Genomic DNA, 26,861 nt, shown 5'->3' on the forward strand with positions numbered 1-26,861 from the left:
GGCCCTGACACCGGCTCGCACCGGCGTATAAGACGACCCCCGACTTTTCAGAAGATTTTCAGGGGTTGAAAAGTCGTCTTATACGCCAGAAAATACGGTATATATTGTTTTTTTTAATCAAAGTGTATTTTTTTTTTTTAAAAAATATGTTCATTTTTAAAAACTGCGCATTTCGGTTTCGGTTTTCGGCCAAGTGCATTTTGAATTTTCGTTTCGGTGCACCACTAGTATAAAACTCACTGAAACGAGTGTGCAAAATGATGCAAACTTGTGTCTCTGCAAGTGAAATCTGCATGGTTTTCCCATCAGTTTTTATGCACATATGATGTGAACGAGGCCTTAAAGCAGTGGTTCTCAACCTTCCTAATGCCGTGACCCTTTAATACAGTTCCTCATGTTGTGGTGACCCCCAACCATAAAATTATTTACCCAGTAATTATAATTCATGAGTGTCGTTTTACCTCCAATACTGCTGCTTTCAACACAGTAGCTGCTTTTAACACAGCAGCTGCTTTCTACACAGTAGCTGCTCTTTACACATCGGAAATATGTGTTTTCTGATGGTCTTAGGGGACCCCTGTGAAAGGGTTGTTCGACCCCCAAAGGGGTCGCGACCCACAGGTTGAGAACCACTGCCTTAAAGGAATACTAAGCAGAGTTAGGCTTTCATATCTTTAATATGTATATCTAAAATTTCTCCTTAAAGAGGGTATCCATACTAGTTAAAATAAATGCATAAAATGAAAAACACCATTAAAATGTTTAAACCAATTAATTCCATAATCATAGGAATAAAAACAAAAATCTTGGTTTGCACAGAAGCAATGATATATTAATATACAGTATACTGTATGCATAAATGTATACAACTTGTAATGTGTAAATGTATACATCTGTAATCCAGTAAGGATGGGATTTCTGAAGTAATTTCTTATGCAGATCTGTGTGACGTGTATACAAAAGAGATAAAAAGAAATTAAATGTGTTTTTAGAAAAGGAATTTCTCTTAGGAACATGAAAAAGAAACACATGTCCTCTCACATACAGGCTTTATTCTGTACTGTTTGCCATACACAGATCTAAACTTGGGCTGCAGGCCACATAAATGAGAAATCTCTGCGGAAAACGTTAGCTCTGCTATTTTTACCAGAATGGTGACAAAGGCCATTTACAGAAGTCATCAATCACCACAAATTTAGCTCCCAGCTTATATTAACACTGGTTGCCACTCTAAGAAACCATTAGTGTAAAAAAAGAAAAATACTAGATACAACATTTCATTCACATAACATCAAAGGGAAAACCTTAAAAGAAGTCCAATCATGAGGCCATTCTTCATTTAACAATGCAATCTTAATAATCCAGGGAAAAAAATAACTACTAACATGGAAAGAGCACAGTATAACAATACACATTAATAGGATCAGGAAAGAAAGACTGATGGTTCAGAAAAAACATTGGCTTACGGAAATGCAAATCACAGAATTCCTTAACACCAAAAGCTGTACCTGAAGATGGCCTAACTAAAAACAACCTAGCACTATGGCTAGGAATATATATTTTATCATACCCTAAGCAACCTCTAATCTTCTTAATTCCCTTAAAGTGATATTAACCACTTACCCTCCACAGGATTTACCCCCTTTCCTGGCCAGGTCATTTTTTGCAATATGGCACTGCATTACTTTAACTGACAATTGCACGATCATGCAGCGCTGTACCCAAATGAAATATATGTCCTTTTTTCCTCACAAATAGAGCGTTCTTTCTGTGGAATTTGATCACCTCTGTGTTTTTTTATTTTTTGCACTATAAAAAATTTTTTTCAGATTAAAAAAACTATATTTTTGACTTTTTTGCTATTAAACATGTCCAGTAAAAGAATTTAAAAAAATCAAATTTCATCATAAATTTAGGCCAAAATGTATTCTGCTACATCTTTGCTAAAAAAAAAAATCCCAATACATGTAAATGAATTGGTTTACGTCAGTGTTTCTCAACTCCAGTCCTCATGGACCCCCAACAGGTCATGTTTTCAGGCTTTCCATTATTTTGCACAGGTGATTTGATCAGTTTCACTGCCTTAGTAATTACCACAGCTGTTTCATCTGAGGGAAATCCTGAAAACATGACCTGTTGGGGGTCCATGAGGACTGGAGTTGAGAAACACTGGTTTACGTGAAAGTTCTAGCATCTACAAATGGCAGAAATAGATACTAGAATTTTTTATTTTTTTTTAAACTAGTAATGGCGGCGATCAGCGACTTAAAACGAGACTGCGGCAGGCATTCTGACATTGGTGGGGAACTGACTTTCACTGACATCCCCAGTGACACCAATACAGTTATCAGTGCTAATAAAAAGTACTGCCACTGTACTAATGACACTGGGTAGAAAGGGGTTAATATCTGGGTGATCAAAAAGTTAACTGTGTGCTGTGTTGTGTTTTACTGTGTCATACAGGGCGACCGGCAGGTGCTGGCGGGAAATTTCCCAGCTGGGACCCAGTGAACGACATGTGAGGCCACCAAGGAGATATAGATATATATAGATAGATATATACAGTGGGGATCGAAAGTTTGGGCACCCCAGCTAAACATTTGTATTAATGTGCATAAAGAAGCCAAGGAAAGATGGAAAAATCTCCAAAAGGCATCAAATTACAGATTAGACATTCTTATAATATGTCAACAAAAGTTAGATTTTATTTCCATCATTTACACTTTCAAAATAACAGAAAACAAAAAAATGGTGTCTGCAAAAGTTTGGGTACCCTGCAGAATTTATAGCATGCACTGCCCCCTTTGCAAAGCTGAGACCTGCCAGTGTCATGGATTGTTCTCAATCATCGTCTGGGAAGATCAGGTGATGTCAATCTCAAAGGTTTTAAATGCCCAGACTCATTTGACCTTGCCCCAACAATCAGCACCATGGGTTCTTCTAAGCAGTTAGCAGATATTTGTGTGACTTGCGAGCCAATATATATCCACCCAATATTAACCCTTTAAAACATCAAAAATTGGACACACACTGTCCCAAATGTTAATAGGATCGCAAACACTCAACACACTACTACCTCTGTGTCAATAAAGTTATTGATTCATAATGTGTTGCGCTCCCAGTGAGAGTATCAAAGATATTAATTCTATTTACCCTTGGTAAACAAATAGATACTCAGGTGATGTGCAAAAAATGCAAAATAAAAAAATATATATATGGTGATAAACAATATAAATATATTATCCACTAAAATAAAGATGTGGAAATATATCCTCAAGAACCATAAGTGATAAAATTGTAAATAAATCAATATACATCATAATTAATCAACAAATGTAAATTAATAAAATATATATATATATATACTGCCAATTAATTTGTGATAATAATGTCCTTTAATTTCAGTGACTTTGTGCTTGATTAAATCTTGATTTGGTGACTTATTGTGAATCCGTGACTTTCTTTAAATCCTTAGTTAGTGAAGATGTATGCTCACCTCCTTATTAGCCTGCAATTAGGCTATACACACTTGTGGTTCACCTCCTATGGAACCTATTTAGATGGAATTCCTCCTTTACAGATTGTAGAAACGTGGATATCCGTTATCCTCAATTAGCCCTTATGCGTTTTTCCATATGTGGGAACAAATTGCCAGACATAGTGTTTTATCCTTATAAAAAGGTTTCCGCTTTATTGCTTTCCAATAGATACACTCACATGGATAATGTGCAGTATAGGATGAATTTGCTCAGCTCAAATGATCCGCCAGCCGTCCAGCCCTGCACCTGCCGTCTATCAAACACTCCGGCTCTCTCCGAGTGACAACGCAGCCCCACCCCTACGCGTTACGCCACTGGTCACGTGGCTTCATCAGGGGGTTGTGATTGGTTAGTCACTCTTCCATTGCCGGTTTAAATAGCCCAGCCGCTCCATTTTGTTGTCTATCCAACGGAAGCGGCCATGTTTTAGGGGGCACTTTGTACAGCGATATTAATGCCAATTGTTACATTTGTATCCTTACTGTAACAATTGGCATTAATTAATGTAACAATTGGCATTAATATCGCTGTACAAAGTGCCCCCTAAAACATGGCCGCTTCCGTTGGATAGACAACAAAATGGCGCGGCTGGGCTATTTAAACCGGCAATGGAAGAGTGACTAACCAATCACAACCCCCTGATGAAGCCACGTGACCAGTGGCGTAACGCGTAGGGGTGGGGCTGCGTTGTCACTCGGAGAGAGCCGGAGTGTTTGATAGACGGCAGGTGCAGGGCTGGACGGCTGGCGGATCATTTGAGCTGAGCAAATTCATCCTATACTGCACATTATCCATGTGAGTGTATCTATTGGAAAGCAATAAAGCGGAAACCTTTTTATAAGGATAAAACACTATGTCTGGCAATTTGTTCCCACATATGGAAAAACGCATAAGGGCTAATTGAGGATAACGGATATCCACGTTTCTACAATCTGTAAAGGAGGAATTCCATCTAAATAGGTTCCATAGGAGGTGAACCACAAGTGTGTATAGCCTAATTGCAGGCTAATAAGGAGGTGAGCATACATCTTCACTAACTAAGGATTTAAAGAAAGTCACGGATTCACAATAAGTCACCAAATCAAGATTTAATCAAGCACAAAGTCACTGAAATTAAAGGACATTATTATCACAAATTAATTGGCAGTATATATATATATATATTTTATTAATTTACATTTGTTGATTAATTATGATGTATATTGATTTATTTACAATTTTATCACTTATGGTTCTTGAGGATATATTTCCACATCTTTATTTTAGTGGATAATATATTTATATTGTTTATCACCATATATATATTTTTTTATTTTGCATTTTTTGCACATCACCTGAGTATCTATTTCTTCTAAGCAGTTGTCTAGAAAACTGAAACTGAAAATAGTTGACGCTCACAAAGCTGGAGAAGGCTATAAGAAGATAGCAAAGCGTTTTCAGATGTCAATATCCTCTGTTCGGAATGTAATTAAGAAATGGCAGTCATCAGGAGCAGTGGAAGTTAAAGCAAGATCTGGAAGACCAAGAAAAATATCAGACAGAACAGCTCGCAGGATTGTGAGAAAAACAATTCAAAACCCACGTTTGACTGCACGATCCCTCCAGAAAGATCTGGCAGACACTGGAGTTGTGGTACACTATTCCAATATAAAGAGATACTTGTACAAATATGGTCTTCATGGAAGAGTCATCAGAAGAAAACCTCTTCTACGTCCTCACCACAAAAATCATCGTTTGAACTTTGCAAATGAACATATAGACAAGCCTGATGCATTTTGGAAACAAGTTCTGTGGACCGATGAGGTTAAAATTGAACTTTTTGGCCGGAATGAGCAAAGGTACGTTTGGAGAAGAAGGGGCACAGAATTTAATGAAAAGAACCTCTGTCCAACTGTTAAGCATGGGGTTGGATCAATCATGCTTTGGGGTTGTGTTGCAGCCAGTGGCACAGGGAACATCTCACGAGTAGAAGGAAAAATGGATTCAATAAAATTTCAGCAAATTTTGGATGGTAACTTGATGCCATCTGTGAAAAAGCTGAAGTTAAAGAGAGGATGGCTTTTACAAATGGATAATGATCCTAAACACACCTCAAAATCCACGGGGGATTACATCAAGAGGCGTAAACTGAAGGTTTTGCCATGGCCTTCACAATCTCCTGACCTCAACATAATTGAAAATCTATGGATACACCTTAAAAGAGCAGTGCGTGACAGACAGCCCAGACATCTCAAAGAACTGGAAGACTTTTGTAAGGAAGAATGGGCAAAGATACCTCAAACAAGAATTAAAAGACTCTTGGCTGGCTACAAAAAGCATTTACAAGCTGTGATACTTGCCAAAGGGGGCAGTACACGATATTAACTCTGCAGGGTGCCCAAACGTTTGCAGACGCCATTTTTTTGTTTTCTGTTATTTTGAAAGTGTAAATGATGGAAATAAAATCTAACTTTTGTTGACATCATATAAGAATGTCTAATCTGTAATTTGATGCCTTTTGGAGATTTTTCCATCTTTCCTTGGCAGGAAAGGCTCTTTTTCATTTGTATTTTTAAATAACAAATATGTTATACATACCTGCTCTGTGCAATGGTTTTGCACAGAACAGCCACAATCCTCCTCTTTGCAGGTTCCATGCCAGTACTTCTCGTTCTTCCCCCCTAAGCAGTTTACCCATAGCAAGCTGCTTGCTATGGGGGCACTGTTCCATGCTTGCTCCCGAGCCCTGCTCTCTGCATCCGTAAGACACAGCAGAGCGCAGCTGGGCACCATCCTCCCGCCATCTCTTCACTGGCTGTGACTGACACAGCCTTTGCAATCACTTTAAAGCGATAATACACCCAAACACAAAAATGTAATATATTGCTGTTTACCTATTTTAACCTTTTTGGCTATTTTAACCTTTTTTTTTTACCTGGTGATCAGGCGAGTTGCACACTTCCAGTCCAAGGCTAGGTTCACACTGATGCAGCTCTGCGAGCCTCAATTTTGCAAGAGAATGGTACCCCATTCATTTGAATTGGCTGCCGTGCCTCCTGAAACGCAGGGAGAAGGCCCCAGCTCCATTTCTGGAATCTAAGCCTGCACAGTAACTGCAAGTGCAGTGTGGTTTCCAATGCGGGAGCGATCTACAGTACATGCGGCATGTCTTTAGGTTCAATTGCACCTGCACTTATCTATTGTGTTTTTCTGTGCAGGCGGTTGTGGCTGTGGGAACAAGTACAGTCTTGCAATGGCAATTGCCCACACAAATGTAAACCTAGAGCGGCTAATCTAACTATGGAGGAGCAAAGGAGTCACCACTGGACAGCAACACTGCTTGAAGAGGGTAGTGTTCGATGAACTATTAGATTTAGATGGACTTTACATAAATGATTAAAAAATTAAAGTCAAACTCCAGCTAAAACTTTTTACTTTCAGTATTTTTATTAATAGTTTTGCAATTATAAAAAAAAACACAAACAGATCTATATAAGATCAGGTCGTAAGTAACAGTGGACAAAAAGAAAACGGCAGAGAGGACAACAGAAAGTGGTATCCAGCTACCCGCTGTTGGCTGAAAACAAATCACAGGAGTGCAGAACGAAGTGCACTCCTGTGACCCACAGAAGTAGGACCAAAAGAGCTTTGGTCCTCCTCCTCCTTTTACACTTAGCCCTTATGCTAGCATTGAAATCTGCACCCTAACACCTAGCACACTTAAACCTCACCTAGCCCCCATCACTGCCTTCTGCCACACTGCCCCGACTCTTTAGAAAAACACCCTATTCAGTGTTGAAGCTGTCAGCACTACAAAACATACCAGGCCCAGCACAGAAAATGAAGGGCACCAATAACCAGTGATGAAAACCACTGGTTCATAATTTTACAGTTTAAGTTCCCTTTTGACCAAAGTGAACCTTTAACACTTGTGTTTTAAACTACTGTTGTTCAGGTCAGGAACAATGACCCTCATGTATAAGCAGGGCAGAAGAAATGTAAGTTGTCTTAGCAAACGGATTCTAGCTAACCTTTATGGACTGCTTAAAAGCAACAGTGATTATTATTATTATACAGTATTTATAGAGCACCAATGGTTCGCTCAGCGCTGTACATTACAAAGGGGGACAGAACATGTGACAGAACAATACCAATACAATGCAAAACATGAGGGGATCGAGTGATCACACAGACTGTTATTTCAGGCACTTTCATACCTGAGGCACACTAAAAGACACAATGAAATTCATCTGTAACAAGCTAACTTTTACCTGGGCTCCCTTCATGATCTTCTTGGCTTTGGAATTCAGATAGAAATCTCCCCAAAGTGTCTTCAGCAATACGGCAGATTTAATACCCACCTTCTGGCTGTATAGCTGGGCAAACTGATCAATTCTAGGACAAACACAAGAGAATCTCAATTAAAAAGATGTACATTGTTGTAGTTCCACGTGAGAAGAAAGGAAAAGATCTTGTGCAATGTATCCCTTTTGTTATTGGAAATTATGTATGAAACAAAAGACATTTTGAAACCCCCCACGAAATGTACATTTCTTCTCTGGTGTGTAAAAGACTTCAAATGAGGGTACAAGGTTAATATTTAAAGTATAAATAAAGGCAAAACTTTTCTTTTAGTTTTGGACAGACTGGATTGGAATTAGAATAACTGTCAGTTTTTTATTGTTGTCTGTGCCCCCATGAACCACTTCAAGTCCGGACACTTTTACCCCCTTCCTGTCCAGGCCAATTTTCAGCTGTCAGTGCTATCACACTTTGAATGTCAATTGCGTAGTCATGCAACACTGTACCCATATGAATTTTTTTGAGACAGAAAACAGCTTTATTTTGGTGGTATTTATTCACCACTGGAATTTTTTATTTTTTTTTGCTATATAAATGAAAATGTCCAAAAAGTTTGAAAAAAAGTGTTTTTCTTATAACATTTTGCAAATAAATAATCTTTCTTCATAAATCTTGGCCAAAATGTATTCAGTTATCTTTTTAGTAAAAAAATAACCCAAATTAGTTTATAACCAAAAATTATAATTTTTTTTACTTTTTTTACATTTTTATACTGTCCCCCCTAGCAGTACAGTGTCACCATGGTGACACTGTACTACTTGTGGGGGGGTTATGAAGATTTTTTTTTTTTTCACACTGATTGTTTTTACACCCATAAAGGCTGTAAAAGCAATAATTTGCTCCTTCTCTCTGGCTGCATTCTTGCAGCCATTGAGAAATACTATGTGAGCTGTGACTGGTCACAGCTTGTCACATGGTACAAGGCTGTTGTGAATAGCCTTGTACCATGTGATCTCTGTGATCATTCACAGATTTCACAAGTAGTAAGCAATGATGTCAGAAGTGACATCTTGCTTACTACTCTTTATGTGATCACTGATTGGCCAATCAGTGATCACATGGATCGGGACCTCGCACAGAGGTCCCGTACAATGATTGGTGTTCCACTGTGTCCAGAGGACACAGCGAGCACCGGATCGCGGTGCTGCGTGCTCCCAGGGAGCGTGCACAAGCATGGGGCGGAGAGGCCGTTTATAAGAGGCCCCTGCACTGCCACCGTCTGGCCATTTATATACAACGGCCTGACGGGAAGTGATTAAGGAGATTCTCCCTCTCTAATTTTCCTATTTATCATTATCATTGAAAGTATAAGAAAATCCCAAATTTTGGGTTGTTACCAGAAAAGTAATAGAGGGGGAATATTCCAATGGAGACACTAATTCTGGTGGCCTGGGGGTCCCCAAGAAATTCCCTTAATTTGCAGAGATTTCTTCTCACTTCCAGTTTGGCTATGGGACAGGAAATGAAGGGAAATCTGAGCAATGGGACACATGATGACATAAAATCTGACAAGGGTTATAACCCTCCACTGCTCTATCCAAAATGGAAAAAAGGTTTGTTCTACTTTATGACGCAGACATTTTTTCTTGAAACACATTTCCAGTTTTAAAGAAAACAGGGATAGAATTGGAAGTTAGGGACTATTTTTTATTGTATAGGCTTTAGCATATTTTTTTTAAACTGTTATTAAAATGAAAAGTAAAATAGAAACTACCAGTATAGACCTTGTTCAGAAAAACCTAGTTGCCTGAGACTCATGCTAATCCTCTAATTTTATAACATCTGAAAAGTTCATACATCTTCCAGATCAGTAACACAGAACTCTGTATGATCTGTATGCTCCTTAACCTCCCTAGCGGTCTGATTATGTCCATATTTCTGTGCTCAAAGTGGTACATTTTTTTGCATGGAAATATGTATTTTTTTTATTGTAGGCCTGTAATTTTTAGGAATAACTCACTGAAATCTGTCCGAACAAGAGTCTCATAAACATCCCAGGTAGAATAAAACTTGAAACACGAAATCATAAACTATAATTTAATAAATAATCATAAAAAATAATATAATAATAAATTGAATTCAATAATATAATCAAACCAAAAACACTGAAATGTGAAATATAGCGCCAAGTTCGCACATCACTGAGTAAAGTCGCAAAATCGTTTTCAGTGTCTGATGACGAATTTCCCCACAAATCATTATCACTCAATTCTGCAAGTAGTTCTGATTTACGATCGCTGCTTTCTAGCCGGTCTAAAACCGATTTTGACCTAAAGGGATGCTTTTTGGACGCCATGGACGTTTCTCAGTTTCCAGGCAGAAAGAACAGTAAAATTGCAGGCAGGGCACAGGACAAAGCACTCGGGACAAAAAGGTATGTGAAATGCTTTGATACAGGAATGTTATACTATGTGATTTTAGTGAATGTCACTTGTTGTCATTTTCAAATTTCCCGCCGTTCCGTCCCCCGTTTGTCCCGACGCTCGCAGGGGACGGAACCCAGATGACAAATGCCGGCATCCGCCGGATTACATTGCCAGGGACACTGCAGGAGGGACATTGCGGGAGCGCAGGACAAGGTAAGTGATCAAGGGATCGCGGAGCAGCGCCGCATGGTAAGCTCGAGTGTAGCTCGGGGTTACCGCTTGTGGTACTGAAACTTTACCCCGAGCTACAATCGTGAATACCTCCAGGGAGGTTAAAGCAAGGTTTGACAAATCCCAGGTGCCAGGTCACCATGGCTACTAGAAATTGCATTCCGGTGCCTGGGCTTTTGTCAGCCCATTCACCTTTGGTCTGAATAATGTGCGTGCCTGAAACCCAGAAAAATTATTCAGACAGGAATGTGGCTCAGAGCTGGACATGGGGAGGGTGAGGGGAGTGGGGAAGGAAGAGGCGGTGGTGGCACCAGACCTGTGAAGTCAAAAGCGGACTGGGCTCGGGGGAGGGTTGGGGAGGACAGTGACCAAGCGACTCACCTCACTAAGCTCCTTCTGACAATCTTTCTAATTCTCATTTCCATGGTCGCATTACTATCAGAATCAGCTCCTGCTTCCACCCACAGCAGCCTGTGTCTCTGCAGAACAAAGGAAGGTGCGGGACCAAATCTCCAACATGGCACCACCTCGGCACTGCCAAAGAGAACCCCACAAGAGAAAAAGGACTACAGTGTCCTTACAGCAGTAAACAGGGCAAGCCTGCTAAGGAGCCAGCCAGAGAGCGACATGTTGTTTTATGCACACAAGCTGCCCTCTGTGTACATTCTGCTGGGGAGGATGTACGGGATGACAGAGGGACAGTGGCGGATTGGATTTACTGCCTTGCACTCCATGCCCTGCATTCTGCACCCTACTCTTGCACCCCATGTCTTGCAGTGACCTGCACCCTTCTCCGGTACCCTTCACCCCATGTCTTGCATTGTGCACCCTGCACCCCACGTCCTGCATTCTGCACCCCATGTCCTGCAGTGACCTGCACCCCATGTCCTGCATTCTGCACCCTTCTCCTGCACCTCATGTCTGCGGTGCCCTTCACCCGATGTCCTGCATTCTGCACACTCTACCTTTCGCCTGTACCCCATGTCTTGCATTCTACACCTCACAAATTACTTGCCTTGCACTGGGTGCTGACAAACCACACTACACTAAAAAAAACTGGCTCCTAACTTTTTTAGCTGGCTTCTAGATTCAAAGCGAATATGTCAAGACCTGTCTTAAAGCATGACAGCCAGATAACAAGCACATACAGAAGGAGAAGCCAGAAATTGCAACCCCCATTCTTCTGTCAGCACAAGTTTTCTTTAAAATGTATGTATAGCTACAACATTTTTGCTAATCCTGTAAAGAGTAGGTATGGGTAAAACCCCTGCCAGGTTATTGTTTGCTATCTGGATACCATTGGGGAAATCTTCCATCACTTCCTGTCCCAGAGATGCAACAGGAAATCTCCTAGAGCAGGGGTGCTCAACCTGAGCTCTCTGATGTGGTCCACAACCTCAAACCAGGGAGGTGCATGCCCGGTGTCAGCCGACCTGCCATCCCACAGCATCAAGAGTGCAGTGAGCCAGCACCAGCAATGGAGGAAGCAGGAGCTGCATACACCGATGCTTCCTCTGCAGCATCAGCTCCTGTCCTAAGCTGAGTGATACCGGCAGAAGCTGCAAGAGGAAAAGAAGGTCAGTGTAATAAACATCATATACACTGGGCATAATAGCTTTTGTAATAGGCACATTAGCACCTATAAAAGAGTTAACACCTATTAGGCTGCTTTCATACTGATCCAAGGGTGCAGCGCAGTGCATCTGCAGTTTTCCTGAGGGTTACCAGCACTGAGCCATAGATTTCAGAAGGTGCACCACGCCCACAAGATGTAATAGAAATCTATGGCAAAGCGCAGTTTACCCGCAGGAAAAGGAAAGCCGTAAGTGCACTGCATTAACCCCCTAGTGCACAAGTGTGAAATCAGCCTTATAGGGGGCTCAGGACAGTAAGGGCTCATTTACAGTTGCAGTCTGAGGAGTTGTAAAACCCCATAGTTCATTGTGGCCGTGACCAGTTAGCAAATCACCTAAGTGTCCCTTGCTATACAAAAGGTTGAGCACGCCTGTCCAGTGAGAGGAGTTCACAGCTTAGACAATTGTTCCCATTGGAAGATTTATTCTTACCTCTTGTTCTGGGGACAACTATAAAATTCTGGCTTTTCGCTCACTTTCTTTCTCTGTGACAACTGTCACCATTCTAAAGAGGGGCATGAATGTCCCCAGTAGGAGCAAAAACAACAATAAAAACTTGAAGGGTATAACTCTTCTTCACTCTTCCAAAAATTAAAATAACAGGTTTTGCCTAGAAATACAATTTAAGCTTTGCATATCCTAATTTGTGAGCTGCTCCTAAAACCCCAGGGTCCAACACTAGTTTTGCACTATATGTAGATTTCCCTATTGAATCCAAATTAGAGTAAGGTGTGAGCGCCTAAGAGTTAGACAGATAGGTACATGCAATACACTCTATGAAACAGGATTAGAGTAAGACTCTAATTTTGGCCAAAAGGTGATGTTCTAACGCAGAAAAAACCCAGGTTTAGCACAGGCCCTCTGCCAGCCTAAGAGACTTCCTATGTAGTACAGGTATGTGCCAGGACTTTATGGAAATAGCATATAAAGTTGTGTTCAAAAAAATAGCAGTCAGACATCACTAACCTGATCAATCACTGTTTTTGGTAGAAATGATATTTCTACATGGCAAATAATTTACTAGCAGGTGTAGTAGAGTAATAGAAATCCAACAGACCCAACAGTCATGACATGCATGCTGCTGATTCTGTGTAATTGAATCACTCATTGAAAGGGGCATGTTCAAAATAATAGCAGTGTGGAGTTCTATTAGTGAGGTCATTCATTCTTTGAAAAACAGGTGGCAATTATTACCCTTATTTAAGGAAGGAAGGCAGCAAATGTTGTACATGCTGGTTACAGTGCATTTCTCTCTGAAATTCTGAGGAAAATGGGTTGTTCCAGACATTGTTCAGAAGAACAGCGTACCTTGATTAAAAAGTTGATTGGAGAGGGGAAAACATATAAAGAAGTGCAAAAAATGATAGGCTGCTCAGCTAAAATGATCGCAAATGCTTTAAAGTGGCAACCAAAACCTGAAAGATGTGGATGAAAGCGAAAAACTACCATTCAAATGGATAGAAGAATAGCCAAAATGGCAAGGACTCAGCCAACAATCAGCTCCAAGGAGAGCAAAGAAGGTCTAAAGTTACCTGTGAGTACTGTTACAGTTAGAAGACGCCTATGTGAAGCCAAGCTATCTGCAAGAAGCCCCCGCAAAGTCCTACTGTTGAAAAAAAGATGTGCTGAAGAGGTTACAATTTGCACAAGTGCACATTGACTGGCCTAAAGAGAAATGGCGCAACATTTTGTGGACTGATGAAAGTAAGATTGTTCTTTTTGGGTCTAGTGGCCGGAGACAGTTTGTCAGACGACCCCCAAACACTGAATTCAAGCCACAGTACACTGTGAAGACAGTGAAGCATGGTTGCGCAAGCATCATGATATGGGGATGTTTCTCATACTACGGTGTTGGGCCTATTTATCGCATACCAGGGATTATGGATCAGTTTGAATACATCAGAATACTTGAAGAGGTCATGCTGCCTTATGCTGAAAAGGAAATGCCCTTAAAATGGGTGTTCCAACAAGACAACGACCCCAAACACACTAGTAAATGTGCAACATCTTGGTTCCAGACCAACAAGATTGACGTTATGGAGTGGCCAGCCCAATCCCCGGATCTTAATCCAATAGAAAACTTGTGAGGTGACATCAAAAATGCAGTTTCTGAGGCAAAACCAAGAAATAGAGAAGAACTGTGGAATGTAGTCCAATCATCCTGGGCTGGAATACCTGTTCACAGGTGCCAGAAGTTGGTTGACTCCATGCAACACAGATGTACAGCAGTTCTCAGAAACAGTGCTTATACAACCAAATATTCATTAAGTGATTCAAAGGAAAGCAAAATCTTCAAACATTTTTCAGTTTATATAGTGAATGTTTGAGTTTGTAAAGAAGAATACAAACACTGCTATTTTTTTGAACAGTCTAATATTCACTTTTCTTCAATTTGTTTAGAGCCGTGGTCGGCAAGCCGCGGCTCGCGAGCCACATGCGGTTCTTTACACATTTTAATGCGGCTCTTCTGTGTGCCGGGCGCCCGCTCCCCTCCCTCCTCTCGGGCGGCCGCCCCAAAAGTCAGGACTCTGCAGCTAGCCCAGCAATGGGCAAACTACGGCCCGTGGGCCGTATACGGCCCGGCGGACCTTTTAATCCGGCCAGCGGAGCGTGGCAAACATTGGCTGTCAGGATGTAGGCGGGGCAGCGTGACGAACTCCTCTCACAGTCCGCCCTGAAGACCGGAACGGCGCGGGAACACGGCGAGAGGAACGCGCGGAGCAAAGGTAAGTGAATTGACATAATATGGGGAATGAATTACTATATGGGGGATGAATTACTATGGGGGATGAATTACTATATGGGGGATGAATTACTATATGGGGGATGAATTACTATGGGGGATGAATTACTATATGGGGGATGTATTTTCAGTTTTAAAAATGTGGCTCTCAAAATAAATTTCAATCGTGGTTTTGGCGAGATTTGGCTCAGTTGAAAAAAAAAGGTTGCCCACCACTGGTTTAGAGGAACAACACAATTTGATATATTTTTCTTCATGTTTTGATTTGGAATAGAATGTGTAGTGTTCCCAATGCATTTGTGTGTATGGAAATAAAAGCTATTAGAAGGAGTTTGAGCTTTATTCACTTTTTTCAACACACTGCTATTATTTTGAACACAACTGTATCTTTCACTTTATTAAGGGGACAGAGTGACTTAAAATTTAAAACCATAAAAGCCTGGGAAATTGAACCTGTATATATGAAGAAAACACATATGCAGCGGTTACGCCAATGAAAACCACTTGTCAAAGCATACAACAGATCCAGAGAAATACAGTACAGTCCTTAAGTATTCAGACCCCCTTCACTTTTTTCAATTTTGTTATGTTACAGCTGGATACTACAGTTGCATAAATTCATTTTTTTTCCTCGTTAATCTACGCTCACTACCCCATAATGACAAAGTGAAAACAGAATTTTAGAAATGTCTGTGAACTTTTTAAAAAGATAAAACTGAAATGTCAATATGTACTTGAGTATTCAGACCCTTTGCTCAGTACTTTGTTGAAACACCTTTGGGAGCAATTACAGCCTTGAGTCTTTTTGGGTATGACCCAACAAGCTTTGCACACCTGGATTGGTGGGATCTTCTGCCATTCTTCTTTGCAAATCCTTTCAAGCTCAGTCAGATTGGATGGGAACAGTCGGTGGACAGCCATTTTCAGGTCTCTCCAGAGACATTCAAAAGGGTTCAAGTCAGGGATCTGACTGGGCCACTCTAGGACATTCACAAAGTTGTCCCTAAGCCACTTCTGCGTTGACTCAGCTTGTGCTTAGGATCATTGTTATGTTGGAAAGTAAACCTTCAGCCCAGTCTGAGGTCCTGAGTGCTATGGCACAGGTTTTTATTGAGGATATCCCTGTACTTTGCTCCATTCAGTTTTCCCTCAACCCTGATCAGTCTCCCAGTCCCTGCTGCTGAAAAACACCCCCTCAGCATGATGCTACCGCCACCATACTTCACTGAGGGGATGGTATTGGGCAGGTGATGAGTGGTGTCTGGTTTCCTACAAACATAACATTTAGAATTGAGGCCAAACAGTTCAATTTTGGTTTCATGAGACCAACCTTGTTCCTCACAGTCTGAGAGTCCTTCAGGTGCTTTTTTGCAAACTCTAAGTGGGCTTTCGTGTGTTTCTGTCTAGCCACTCTGCCATAAAGCCCGGATCAGTGGAGGGATGCAGTGATGATTGTCCTTCTGGATCCCCATAGGATCTCTGAAGTTCAGCCAGAGTGACCATTGGGTTCTTGGTCACCTCTCTTGCTAAGGCCCTTCTCCCCCGATTGCTCAGTTTGTCTGGACGACCAGCTCTTGGAAGAGTCCCGATTGTGCCAAACGTCTTCCATTTGAGAATTATGGAGGCTGCAGTGCTCTTGGGAACCTTCAGTGCAGCATAATTTATTGTAGCCTTCCCCAGATCTGTGCCTTGCAATAATCCTGTCTCTGAGCTCCTTTGACCGTATGGCTTTTTCTCTGACACAGTACTCTTTGTGTGTGCCTTTCCAAATCATGTCCAATCAATTTAATTTACCACAGGTGGACTCAAGTGTAGAAACACCTCAGCAACGATCAAGAGAAATTGCGGCACCCAAGCTAAATTAAAGTGTTGCTGCAAAGGGTCTGAATACGAACGTGAAATTTTAGTTTTCCTTTTTCATACATTTGCAAACGTTTCTAAACTGCTGTTTTCGCTTTGTCATTGTGGGGTACTGTGAGTAGCTTAATGAGGGGAAAAAAATGAATGTAAACAAATGTATCAGAATGAAACTTAAAATTGAAAAAAGTGAAGGTCTGAATACTTTATGAATGCACTGTACACAGTTTGCTACTGTTGTTATTTTGTTTTGGATAAATTGGGAAGTGTTAAAAATTCTGGCAAGTTTTTATTTCCGTCTGTGACCTTCTGGAGAAATTTCTGCTCTAATCCTGTCCCCATGACAGCTAGGTATGATAGGCCCTGTGGTTGTCAGTGGGATAACAAAAACATTGGCAGAAATTCTAACCCTTCCCAGTCTACTAAAACTGTGCTGACAGGGAAATCGTCCCAACAGACACAGAGGCTCTAACCCCTACCTACTCAAAGATTAAATAAACCATTTTGGCTGGAGTTGGGCTTAAAAATAAATAGTGCTTAGCAGGGTTGTTCTGTAAAGTTAAACTTCTGTACATTTACAATATGTTGTTAGATTTCATTATAGTTTTCACTATAAGTCTTCTAAGTTACACATTATGTGACCTACAGTAGCTGGAATATGGTATTTATTAGTATAGTAACACAAAAAAACATAATATGGAACAAACTGCTCCAAACATCTCTAGATAGTAGAAAACCTGGAAATTATTTCACATTTTTCTAAATAGCACAATTGGCTCTATCATTATGGAACTTTACCTTATAAATATAGTTTTCATTAAAGAGGCACAGAGAAAGAATAGATGAATGATAATGACGTGATGCCCTCATTACATGATTTAAGTCAGGCAAAAATATCTTTGAAGCAGCAATTGGTAGGCTGCATAAATCTTGTAAATGGTTTTTAAATTATTTGCTGATGTCTGTACAAAAGTCAGAGAATCAGAACCTTTAAAAAAACAAGGTTTTTAGATATTTGAGGAAGCACGCATATGGTTTTTTTTAAAGATTTAAATCTAAAGGAAATACCTCTCTCCCTAGAAAATTCATGAACATTGTAACTGAAGGCCAACTGCATTAAAATTAAAAAAATCCACCCTTGCAGTAGGACAGACAACCCCCCCCCCCCACAAGGGCTAATTGCTCTTATGTCAAGGGGTAGCGTACTAATTACTTATCTCATGCATCACTCAAGCAGGGCCCCTCTAGCCCTGCACCCAGACCCTTGCAGCCCCTCTGTTAACTGTTACAGGATCCCTTCACACTCCTGCCTTCAAAATGTACAATAGAAGGATAATATCCCTGTATTTTTTGTGATGATGCAGAGACTCTGCCTAAAGACCAGAATTTCGGGCAGAGGAAGAGAGCACTGGAGCCTCCTGGAATGGGGGAGACAGATAAGTGGTGCAACCTGTTCTGAAATCCTGTAGAGAAAACAAGCAATTACCTTTTGCATTGCAAGGGGGGCCCACTGCAAGGGTGTATTTTTTTTTTATCTTCATCGAGGTGGGCTTTAAATATACACCAAGTATGCAAATAAAATGTCCAAACTTTTTTGAAAAACAAGTATTAAGGCCTTAGATCGCTATTTCTTTGAAAAGCTTGTGAAGGAAAGGCTCAGATGGATGCTGCCATTCTAGGACTCGCAGTGTGCATATTAGTCTTAGACATAGTTTCAACTTTACTGGCCCAGAAAGACTACCCAGCCAAAGAAACAAAAAGGCATTTAAAGTGGAGTTCCACCCAAAAGGGGAAGTTCCACTTTAATGCTTTGTTCCCCACTCCCCATTAAGGATTGGCACCTTTGGGGAGCAGGTACCCGAATTTGACAGGTACCCGCTCCCACTTCTGCTGCGATCGCCTAGGAGATCAGAAGAGGAAGTTGTCCTCCTCCCCTCCCCATAGTCTTCTGGGACATGTGACGGGTCCCATAAGACTACGGGGCCATTTAAAAAGCGCAGCGCTTCTCGCTCATGCACAGTGGGCAACTGGCTGTGAAGCTGCAAGCTGTCACAGCCAGGTGCCAATACTAAAGATGCCGGAGCCAGGGAGAGAAGACGGCCAGTGAAACCAACGGTGGTGAGGACACAGCTGGACCAAGGGACAGGTAAGTGGATGTATTTTAAAAGTCAGCAGCTACAGTTTTTGTAGCTGCTGACTTCTGTTGTTTGTTTTTTTTAGCTGGAACTCCACTTTAACCTTGTGACAGATTCCCCTTTAAGGGGAAGAGACTCCTTGTTTTTAAAGAGGAGATCTTTCTTTGAACTTATTACTAAATGGACATTAACCTAGCGTTAAGTTAAAGACCACCCATTGGATAGAGCCCACTTCATTTCATGATTGAACACTCTTGTCATGTATTTTAACCAAAAAGAAGGCAATGGAATGTCCAGTCAGTTCTAAGAACTGCAAATAATCAGTGATATTATCTTTTTGTGACATAACATACAACCTGTGGCACGAGACAGGGGTCCCCCCTGGCCCATATTAGTTTTTACCCAACTTATGGAACCCCTAGCGGAGGCTATTCGTTCTAACAAAAGACACTGTGGTATTTACAGTTGGACACTAATTCAGACTCTATGCCAATGAAGTATCGATTTCCCTAACAAACCCCTTGCATGCCTTACCTGAATTGCAAAAACTACTTCTGGAATAAGGAAAAATATCCCTTTAAAAAACCAACTCCTCTAATGCCCGGTACTCACTGGCCAAAAATCAGCTGGTCAGGAACCAGCTGACTTTCAGTACATGTGTGCCACCATCTGTCGGGCAGAAGTCAGTCTAATGACTGGCTTCTGTTGAAGGGACATGCTGGAAAACCTATAGATGCAAACGCTGATCTGCGATTCTGGTGGGGAGGGGGATGAGCCTCCTCACTGTCAGAATTCAATAGAACAACAGGGGAGATTGCTACACCAACATCGCTTGTGCTGGAATAGGGATCTGTCAGTTTTTTTAGTTCAACCCGCTGGTTGAACAAAAAAAAAAAAAAATACTGTCAGTGTGTACCCAGCTTAAGTCCCAGATGTTAGCAATACATCCAACACCTCAGCTTCTATCAGCTATAACTTGTTTGTCTTTGTTCTCATGGGCATCTTCCTCTTCACTGAAATATCTAGGGCTTAATTTAAAGTGTTGCTAAACTTACAACTGTAAAATCCATCCGTATGTGCAGTAAAGCATGCTTATTATAGTCACTGTGGAACCTACGGGGTTTATTCTCCACATTGAGAAAAAATGCTGTTTGATCCTGTCTTCTCTGAGCCTCCCCTTCTTTTACAATCTATCTGCCTTAGTACAGAGCAGCAGTGGCAAGTCTGCACATGCTCTATTTAATGTGTATTGCTACAGAGTTTTTTTTTTTGGGAGGGTGCATGTATTCGGCACAAGGCCAATCAGCGCTGTCCAGACTTCTGTCAGGGGTCATGCAGCCTCATAGGACAGTCAAAGAAGAATGAAAACTCCTCCTACAAGATTGCTATATACTGCTGATGAGAAAGGGTATTTAGCAGTTTATATTTGCTAAAATTGCACTTCCATGTTCTGTGTACTGTGGGAGACCAGATATAGTGAATGCAGGGTCCTGGGTTTAGTAACACTTAAAGATCAACTAGGGTCCATTACTAGTGAAAGTTGCCACTTTTTGTATAGACGTACAGAAAAAAATAGACCTCCTAGAGAGGGAGAATCACAATAACTAAGATGTTTATTCTTTTACACATACTGTATATCAGTTTCAAACCTTTCCCATCTTTTTTGAGACAATGTAAGTATGCAGTGATACCTTATTGGTATATTTGGAAGCTGTAAATTGCTGTAGTAGCCGGGGCTACAGAGGTTTACAGCTTCCACAGAGGCCAATGAGGTATATCGTATACATACTTACATTGTACAGACAAAAAATCCAGTGCTGCTACCCATTTAGTTCATCATCAGTGGAGCTCATGGATGCTTGATCCACGGGTCGCACATCTGAAAATGGTAATCTACAGAGCTGATCCGCAGCACCGATATCTCTCTAAAGTCTTGTTTTTATTCTGAAAACCAGTGTACAATATGCAAGTATAGTCAGTTGATGTGTTTCAGCCTACACCGCCTTAATCATAACAACCTTATATTTATTTATTTTAGGTACTTATATAGCGCCGTCAATTTTACGCAGTGCTTTACACATATATATATATATTGTACATTCACATCAGTCCCTAACCCTCAAGGGGTGTACAATCTAAGGTCCCTAACTCACATTCATACAAACACATACTAGGGCCAATTTAGGCAGGATCCAATTAACCTACCAGCATGTCTTTGGAGTGTAGGAGGAAACCGGAGTACCCAGAGAAAACCCACGCAGGCACAGGAAGAACATGCAAACTCCAGGCAGATGGTGCCGTGGCTAGGATTCGAACCAATGACCCTAGTACTGCCAGGCGAAAGTGCTATCCATTTAGCCACTGTGCTGCTGGTCCTATGTAAGTATGTAAAAATATATCCCTTTCTGGAGTTCAGACAAACAGAATTCTTCATCAATCCGGCTCCAACTTTCTCTTACTGCAGTTGCCAGATCAGCTTTGCAGGTTGGAGCCTTGTCATGGACCGTTTTCTCATTTCTACCATAGATTTTCAATTGGATTGAGGTCCGGACTATTTGCAGGTCATGCCATTGACATTTGATGTCTTTCTTGAAGGAAAGTTTTCACGGCTTTTGCCCCTATGGCAAGATGCATTATCATCCTGAAAAATGATGTCATCGTCACCAAACATCCTTTCAATTGATGGAATAAGAAAAGTGTGAAAAATCTCCATATAAACGTATGCATTTATTGAAGATTTAATGATTGACATCTCCCCCATACCTTTACCTGATATGCAACCCCATATCATCAATGATTTTTAAATTTGCATGTTTTTTTCAGGCAGTCGTCTTTATACATTTCATTGGAACGGCACCAAACAAAAGTTCCAGTTTCATCACCGTGCCCAATGCAGATTTGTGATTCATCACTGAATATCACTTTCATCCAGTCATCCACAGTCCATGATTGCTTTTCTTTAGCCCACTGTAACTTTGTTTTTTTCTGTTTAGGTGTTAATAATGGTTTTCGTTTGGCTTTTCTGTATGTAATTCCCATTTCCTTTAGGTGATGTCTTACAGTTCGGTCACAGACATTGACTCTAGTTTCTACCACATGTTCCTCATTTGTTTTGTTGTGCATTTTCTGTTTTCAAGCCATTTGAAAGAGCAGGGCCCTCAATCCCCTCATGTTTTGCATTGTATTGGTATTGTTCTGTCACATGTTCTGTCCCCCTTTGTAATGTACAGCGCTGAGCGAACCATTGGCGCTTTATAAATACTGTATAATAATAATAATATTGCTTTAAGTTTTCTGTCTTAACACTTTGATGTCTTCCTTCTACCAGTATGCTTCCCTTTTACAACGTTCCCATTTGATGTGTACAACATTCCATGATGATTTACCTTCTTGAAGATGTTTTATAAACCTCTCCTTTGTTTCAACTGACATCTCTGGTGTTGGAGCCATGATTCAATCAGCTTGGTGCAACAGCTCACCAAGGTGTGCAAGCACTCTTTAACTGCAGACGAATTAGCAGATGTATTCTGGTGTAGATGTTTGTTTTAGAAATGCAAAGTACATGGTGATTCCATAATATTTTCCTCAGAATTGAGCGATTCCATATTTCTTTCCTCTACTTGAGCTGCAAAAACAGTTGCAACTGCGTAAAGATGGGCTGTAGGGACATATTCTGACAAACCTAACGGGGTCTCTGATCCACGTGCTACCCCGCTGTCTGACCTTACTCGTTTCATATTCTAAGCTTTATAACTACCTTTCTTGCTTGGCTAATACTTGGGGATGTGATCCATCTTAATTTCTTAGTACCTGTACACGCTACCTCCGCATAACCTATTACTTCTCCCCCTCCCCCCATAAAAAATTCCCCTTTTTTTTTTTTTCTCTTTCTTCCCCCATATTCCCCCACCATTTCACCCTGCATCTCTTTTTCGTTCTGTTCTTCCTTCCCATCTCTCCCCTTTTTTTCTTTCCACATCTGTCACTCCACCATATCATTCTTTCACCACCATCCAGAATAGAGCACCCACGTTAACACAGAAATGACTCACCGCCACCATATCATACACTAACGTTCTGAATAAGTAAGCCATGATGTCCACAACATCCAGTGCCCTCCATACCCTACTCTTCCTACCACTTCATCATAACTAAATGTGGAGACTCAAGACGTGATCATACACACCTACATTACTGGATTCTCTTTCCTGTGCGTATCCATTGGTTGTAGTGTATGTTTGATGTATTGTTCCATTCCATATGGCCTTGAATTACAGTGTACAATGAGTCCCGTCTGTGAAACGGGAGACAACATGTCAGGTCCATATTCTGAATGTGATTTATAGCTGTATGTGCTCTATATGCTATCTTGATTGCTCTTATGTCAATAAAATAAATTTTTTTGGAAAAAAAAAAAAACTGTTGCAACTGATTAGTTTTCTTTCTTTTTTTACTCTAAGTGTCTCCTAAAGAAAGAAGGTTGGGATGTTAAAATGAAAATAGTTTTGAGGCATGTCTGTGATTGTTTTTTTTCCTACGCAATTAAACAACTAAATGAACATTATCCAAGAGTGGTGATGACATACTTTTTACCAGGGATTGTAGTATGTACTGCATACTAGCACATTAAGCAAAATCTAGCTTAAAACGAAGCCCTCCAGCGGCGTGCTGTCACCGATGTAGAGGCTTCCATCTTCAGCCAGTCTTCCTTCCAGGTTTGTGAGCTCTGGCCATCTGGCTGGCTGAACCGTGATGACACCACTCCCGCGCATGCGCACGGGAGTCTCGGGACATGGCACTGCTCTGAAGGAACAGCACGGGTATGCTGTTCCTTCAGAGCACATGCGCTGCTGTAAGAAAAACATGAATATCTCCTAAACAGTGCACATTTAGGAGATATTCTTTTTACCAACAGGTAAGCTTTATTACAAAGTGGCTTTACTACCACTTTAAGGAAAGATAAGGATTTCATAGTTAAAGCTGAACTGCAGACACAAAAACTTAATTTAATTCAAGGATTATAAAATAATTTCAAGGCTATAAATCTGTTTTGTGCGGATCATATGCTTTTGCAAACCCCAATATTACCTTGCAAAAATAGCAGTGACATCATCACTGGGCTGCACTTAACCTGAGCAGGCAGCAGAGCTGTGGGTGGGAATCCATCTAGATCCACCTACTATAAGCTTTCTGTATGCGAATAAAAGACAAGTTACTCTGCAAAGGTAGAGAGAGCAGCATTGATTGTCCTGTACTAGGAATGGGCTCAGGCATGTTCGGATAGAAGTCTGAACACACCTGAGCTATCTCAACAGAAAACTGTCACTGCGCCCCACTAATCATATGTGGCTAAGGCATTTCCCACTTGGCATGGCATGTATATTTGTAGCTGCAGGGCGGGGAATGCTTTAGCCACTTATGATTGGTGGGACACAGTTTTCTAGCGGGATAGTTCCGTAGGGTTCAAACTAGGATCCGAACATGCCTGTAGTCTTTTTTACAGGAAACTAGCATGTATGGAAAGTGAGACTTTTTTCTCATGGTGAATTACTGCACAGATCTGCAATGGACTCTCAGATTCAAGTAAGAAAACACAAATCTGCAATTTAGACAATTTTTTTAGCCTGGACTTCAGATTTAACCTGGCAATAAATGCATAACACTGGAATACTGAAAAGACTGGAGAATAAACACATTCTGCTAATCAATCGTTCCTTTTACTGCTCATTAAAAAACAAGATTACAACTTTCCTAGATTCTAAAGGCAGTGCTGATTTTTACACAAAATATAACGTTAACTGGTGTCTTTAAAATTCTTCAATATGTGTATGAGATTCAAAGCCAGACCCCAAAATCAAAGACTCTGACTTTAATTGACCATTAATGTGAAGTTATGTGGTCGCAGGTATTGCTTAGTGAAGCTGTTCTTTCAAAACAGAAATTTAATAGCTAAAATTTATACCTAAATTATAATTAACTTGCAAAGCAAAGATTTCTACAGGCAAGGAGTAAAAAACATCATGCCTTGTTAGCACTTTTTTTTTTACATTTCTTTGTGTTGTATATTACTGGTGGGCTCTAAAATGACAGTATATATGTGTAGCATCGTCAGTTGTGTTTGAACATTACTGAAGTACTATAGTTCAGTGTTTGTCAACCTTTTTTTCCCAGACACAGCACCCTTTAAAGTTATGCAATGCCAGGGCATTCCTAATTCCATTCATAGCCAATGCCAGGGCATTCCTAATTCTATTGATAGCCAATGCCAGGGCATTCCTAATTCTATTGATAGCCAATGCCAGGGAAATCCTACTGCCATTGATCACCAATGCCAGGGCATTTTTACTCCCACTGACCACCAATGACAAAGCATTTCTACTCCTAATAACCACCAAAGCCAGGGCATTCCAACTCCCAATGACCACCAATTACAAGACATTTCTACTCCCAAACACCACCAATTCCAGGGCATTCCTACTCCCAATGACCACCAATTACAAGACATTTCTACTCCTAAACACCACCAATGCCAGGACATTTCTACTCCCAAAGACCACCAATGCTAGGGCATTTCTATTCTCACTGACCATCAATACCAATTCATTCCTACTCCCACTGGCTACTAATGATGAGACATCCCTACTCCCACTGACCACTCTGGCCAATCTAAGGGAAATTCTTCTTCGAGCTTACCACCTGATACCAACTGTAAAGGACAGTCTTTTGACTGCCAGCACAGGGTCAATTTTCTTCCTGACAACCACCAGAGAAAGGTACATTATTTCTCCTGCCAATCACCACGACAAAAGGCAGTCTTCCTCTGACCGACCACCTGTGCAATGGGCAACCTTCCTCTTGCTGACCACCTGTGTGAATAGGGCAGTACTTTTCTTGCCACTCACAAGAGAAAGGGACAGTGTTCTTTTCACCAGTCACCTCAATGTATGGGGAAGTCTTTCAATTAATGGATGTTCCATTTATCGGAGGTCGAAAGGAAGAAGACTGGCCCATATATTGGAGGTCAAAAGGAAGAAGACTGACCCATACACTGGAAGTCAGTGAAAGGAAGACTGCACTATACATTTGAGGTCAGCTGAAGAAAAACTGCCATATACATAGGAGGTCAGCAGAAGGAAGACTAGCCCATGCACTGTAGGTTAGCGGAAGAAAAACTGCCCCATACACTGAAGGTCTGTCTGTTTCTGTGGCTAAAGGTACTGGACCTTTCACACAACTTCATTGTTTTAGGACAAAATCACAAGGAAGTGAGGCTTGGTCTGGGTGTACCTGAAGTTGTCTAAAGACTGATGTCGAAGTGTGGCTAGCTTTTTTCTTTACAGTACACTCAATACACCGTGCTGTTGGTTATATACTCATGATCCCTGCACCCCATATTTTATGATGTAGGTTTCATACTCCTGTATAAACAAATGGCAACTGCCCCAACCTATAACTAGCCTTTGAAGCAAGAAGCACATGGAAGAGCAACACACATAAAAAAAAAATTAAGAAAAAAAATAAATAATAATAACATAAATAAAAAAAAAATCCCAGCTCACTTACCAGCTAGCCTGCAACAAAACCAAATTGACCAAGGGGTTTATTTGCACACATTTGCAAATATATGTGTAAGGCACAGTGGCCACTTCAAGGCACCCCAGTGTACTGCAGTTCTAACTCTATAATTTGAGAGTCACTCAAACTGGAGCACATATAGCAGTGGATAGCTTAAGGGCACCCTTTAATCTGTTGTAGGTGCGCTGTACATTACATACTCCTGGCCAAAGTGTTTTTCTTTTCAACAGCTAATGATTACGAAGTAGTTCAAATCTATTTTATTCAAGTTAACTATGTCTACATTGTGTAGCAGAAAATCAAGTTTAATGAAATAGTTCATTTTTTTTTTTAATAATCTTTTGCTGTGAGGTTTATGCATTTCTGTGAGAATCTTGCTTGTTGGTCAGTATTTTGTGGGTGTATAGGCTATGGCATGTATGTGCAATACATATGATCAG

At 40.8% G+C, this 26,861-nt stretch overlaps 1 protein-coding gene across 1 annotated transcript in view; it reads right to left on the reverse strand.

Moving 5' to 3' along the window:
• EFL1 (elongation factor like GTPase 1) overlaps nucleotides 1–26,861 on the reverse strand; it is a 601,029-nt gene that overhangs the window by 517,353 nt on the left and 56,815 nt on the right. Inside the window, exon 8 of the mRNA XM_089676417.1 lies at nucleotides 7,790–7,913. Within this exon, the coding sequence (XP_089532543.1) occupies nucleotides 7,790–7,913 (124 nt within the window). The remainder of the gene's footprint in view (nucleotides 1–7,789; nucleotides 7,914–26,861) is intronic.

This window comes from Staurois parvus, unplaced genomic scaffold, assembly GCF_062004578.1.
Source record: "Staurois parvus isolate SC_StPar_1 unplaced genomic scaffold, SC_StPar_1.0 ptg000168l, whole genome shotgun sequence".
In the NCBI taxonomy this organism is placed as follows: Eukaryota; Metazoa; Chordata; class Amphibia; order Anura; family Ranidae; genus Staurois; species Staurois parvus.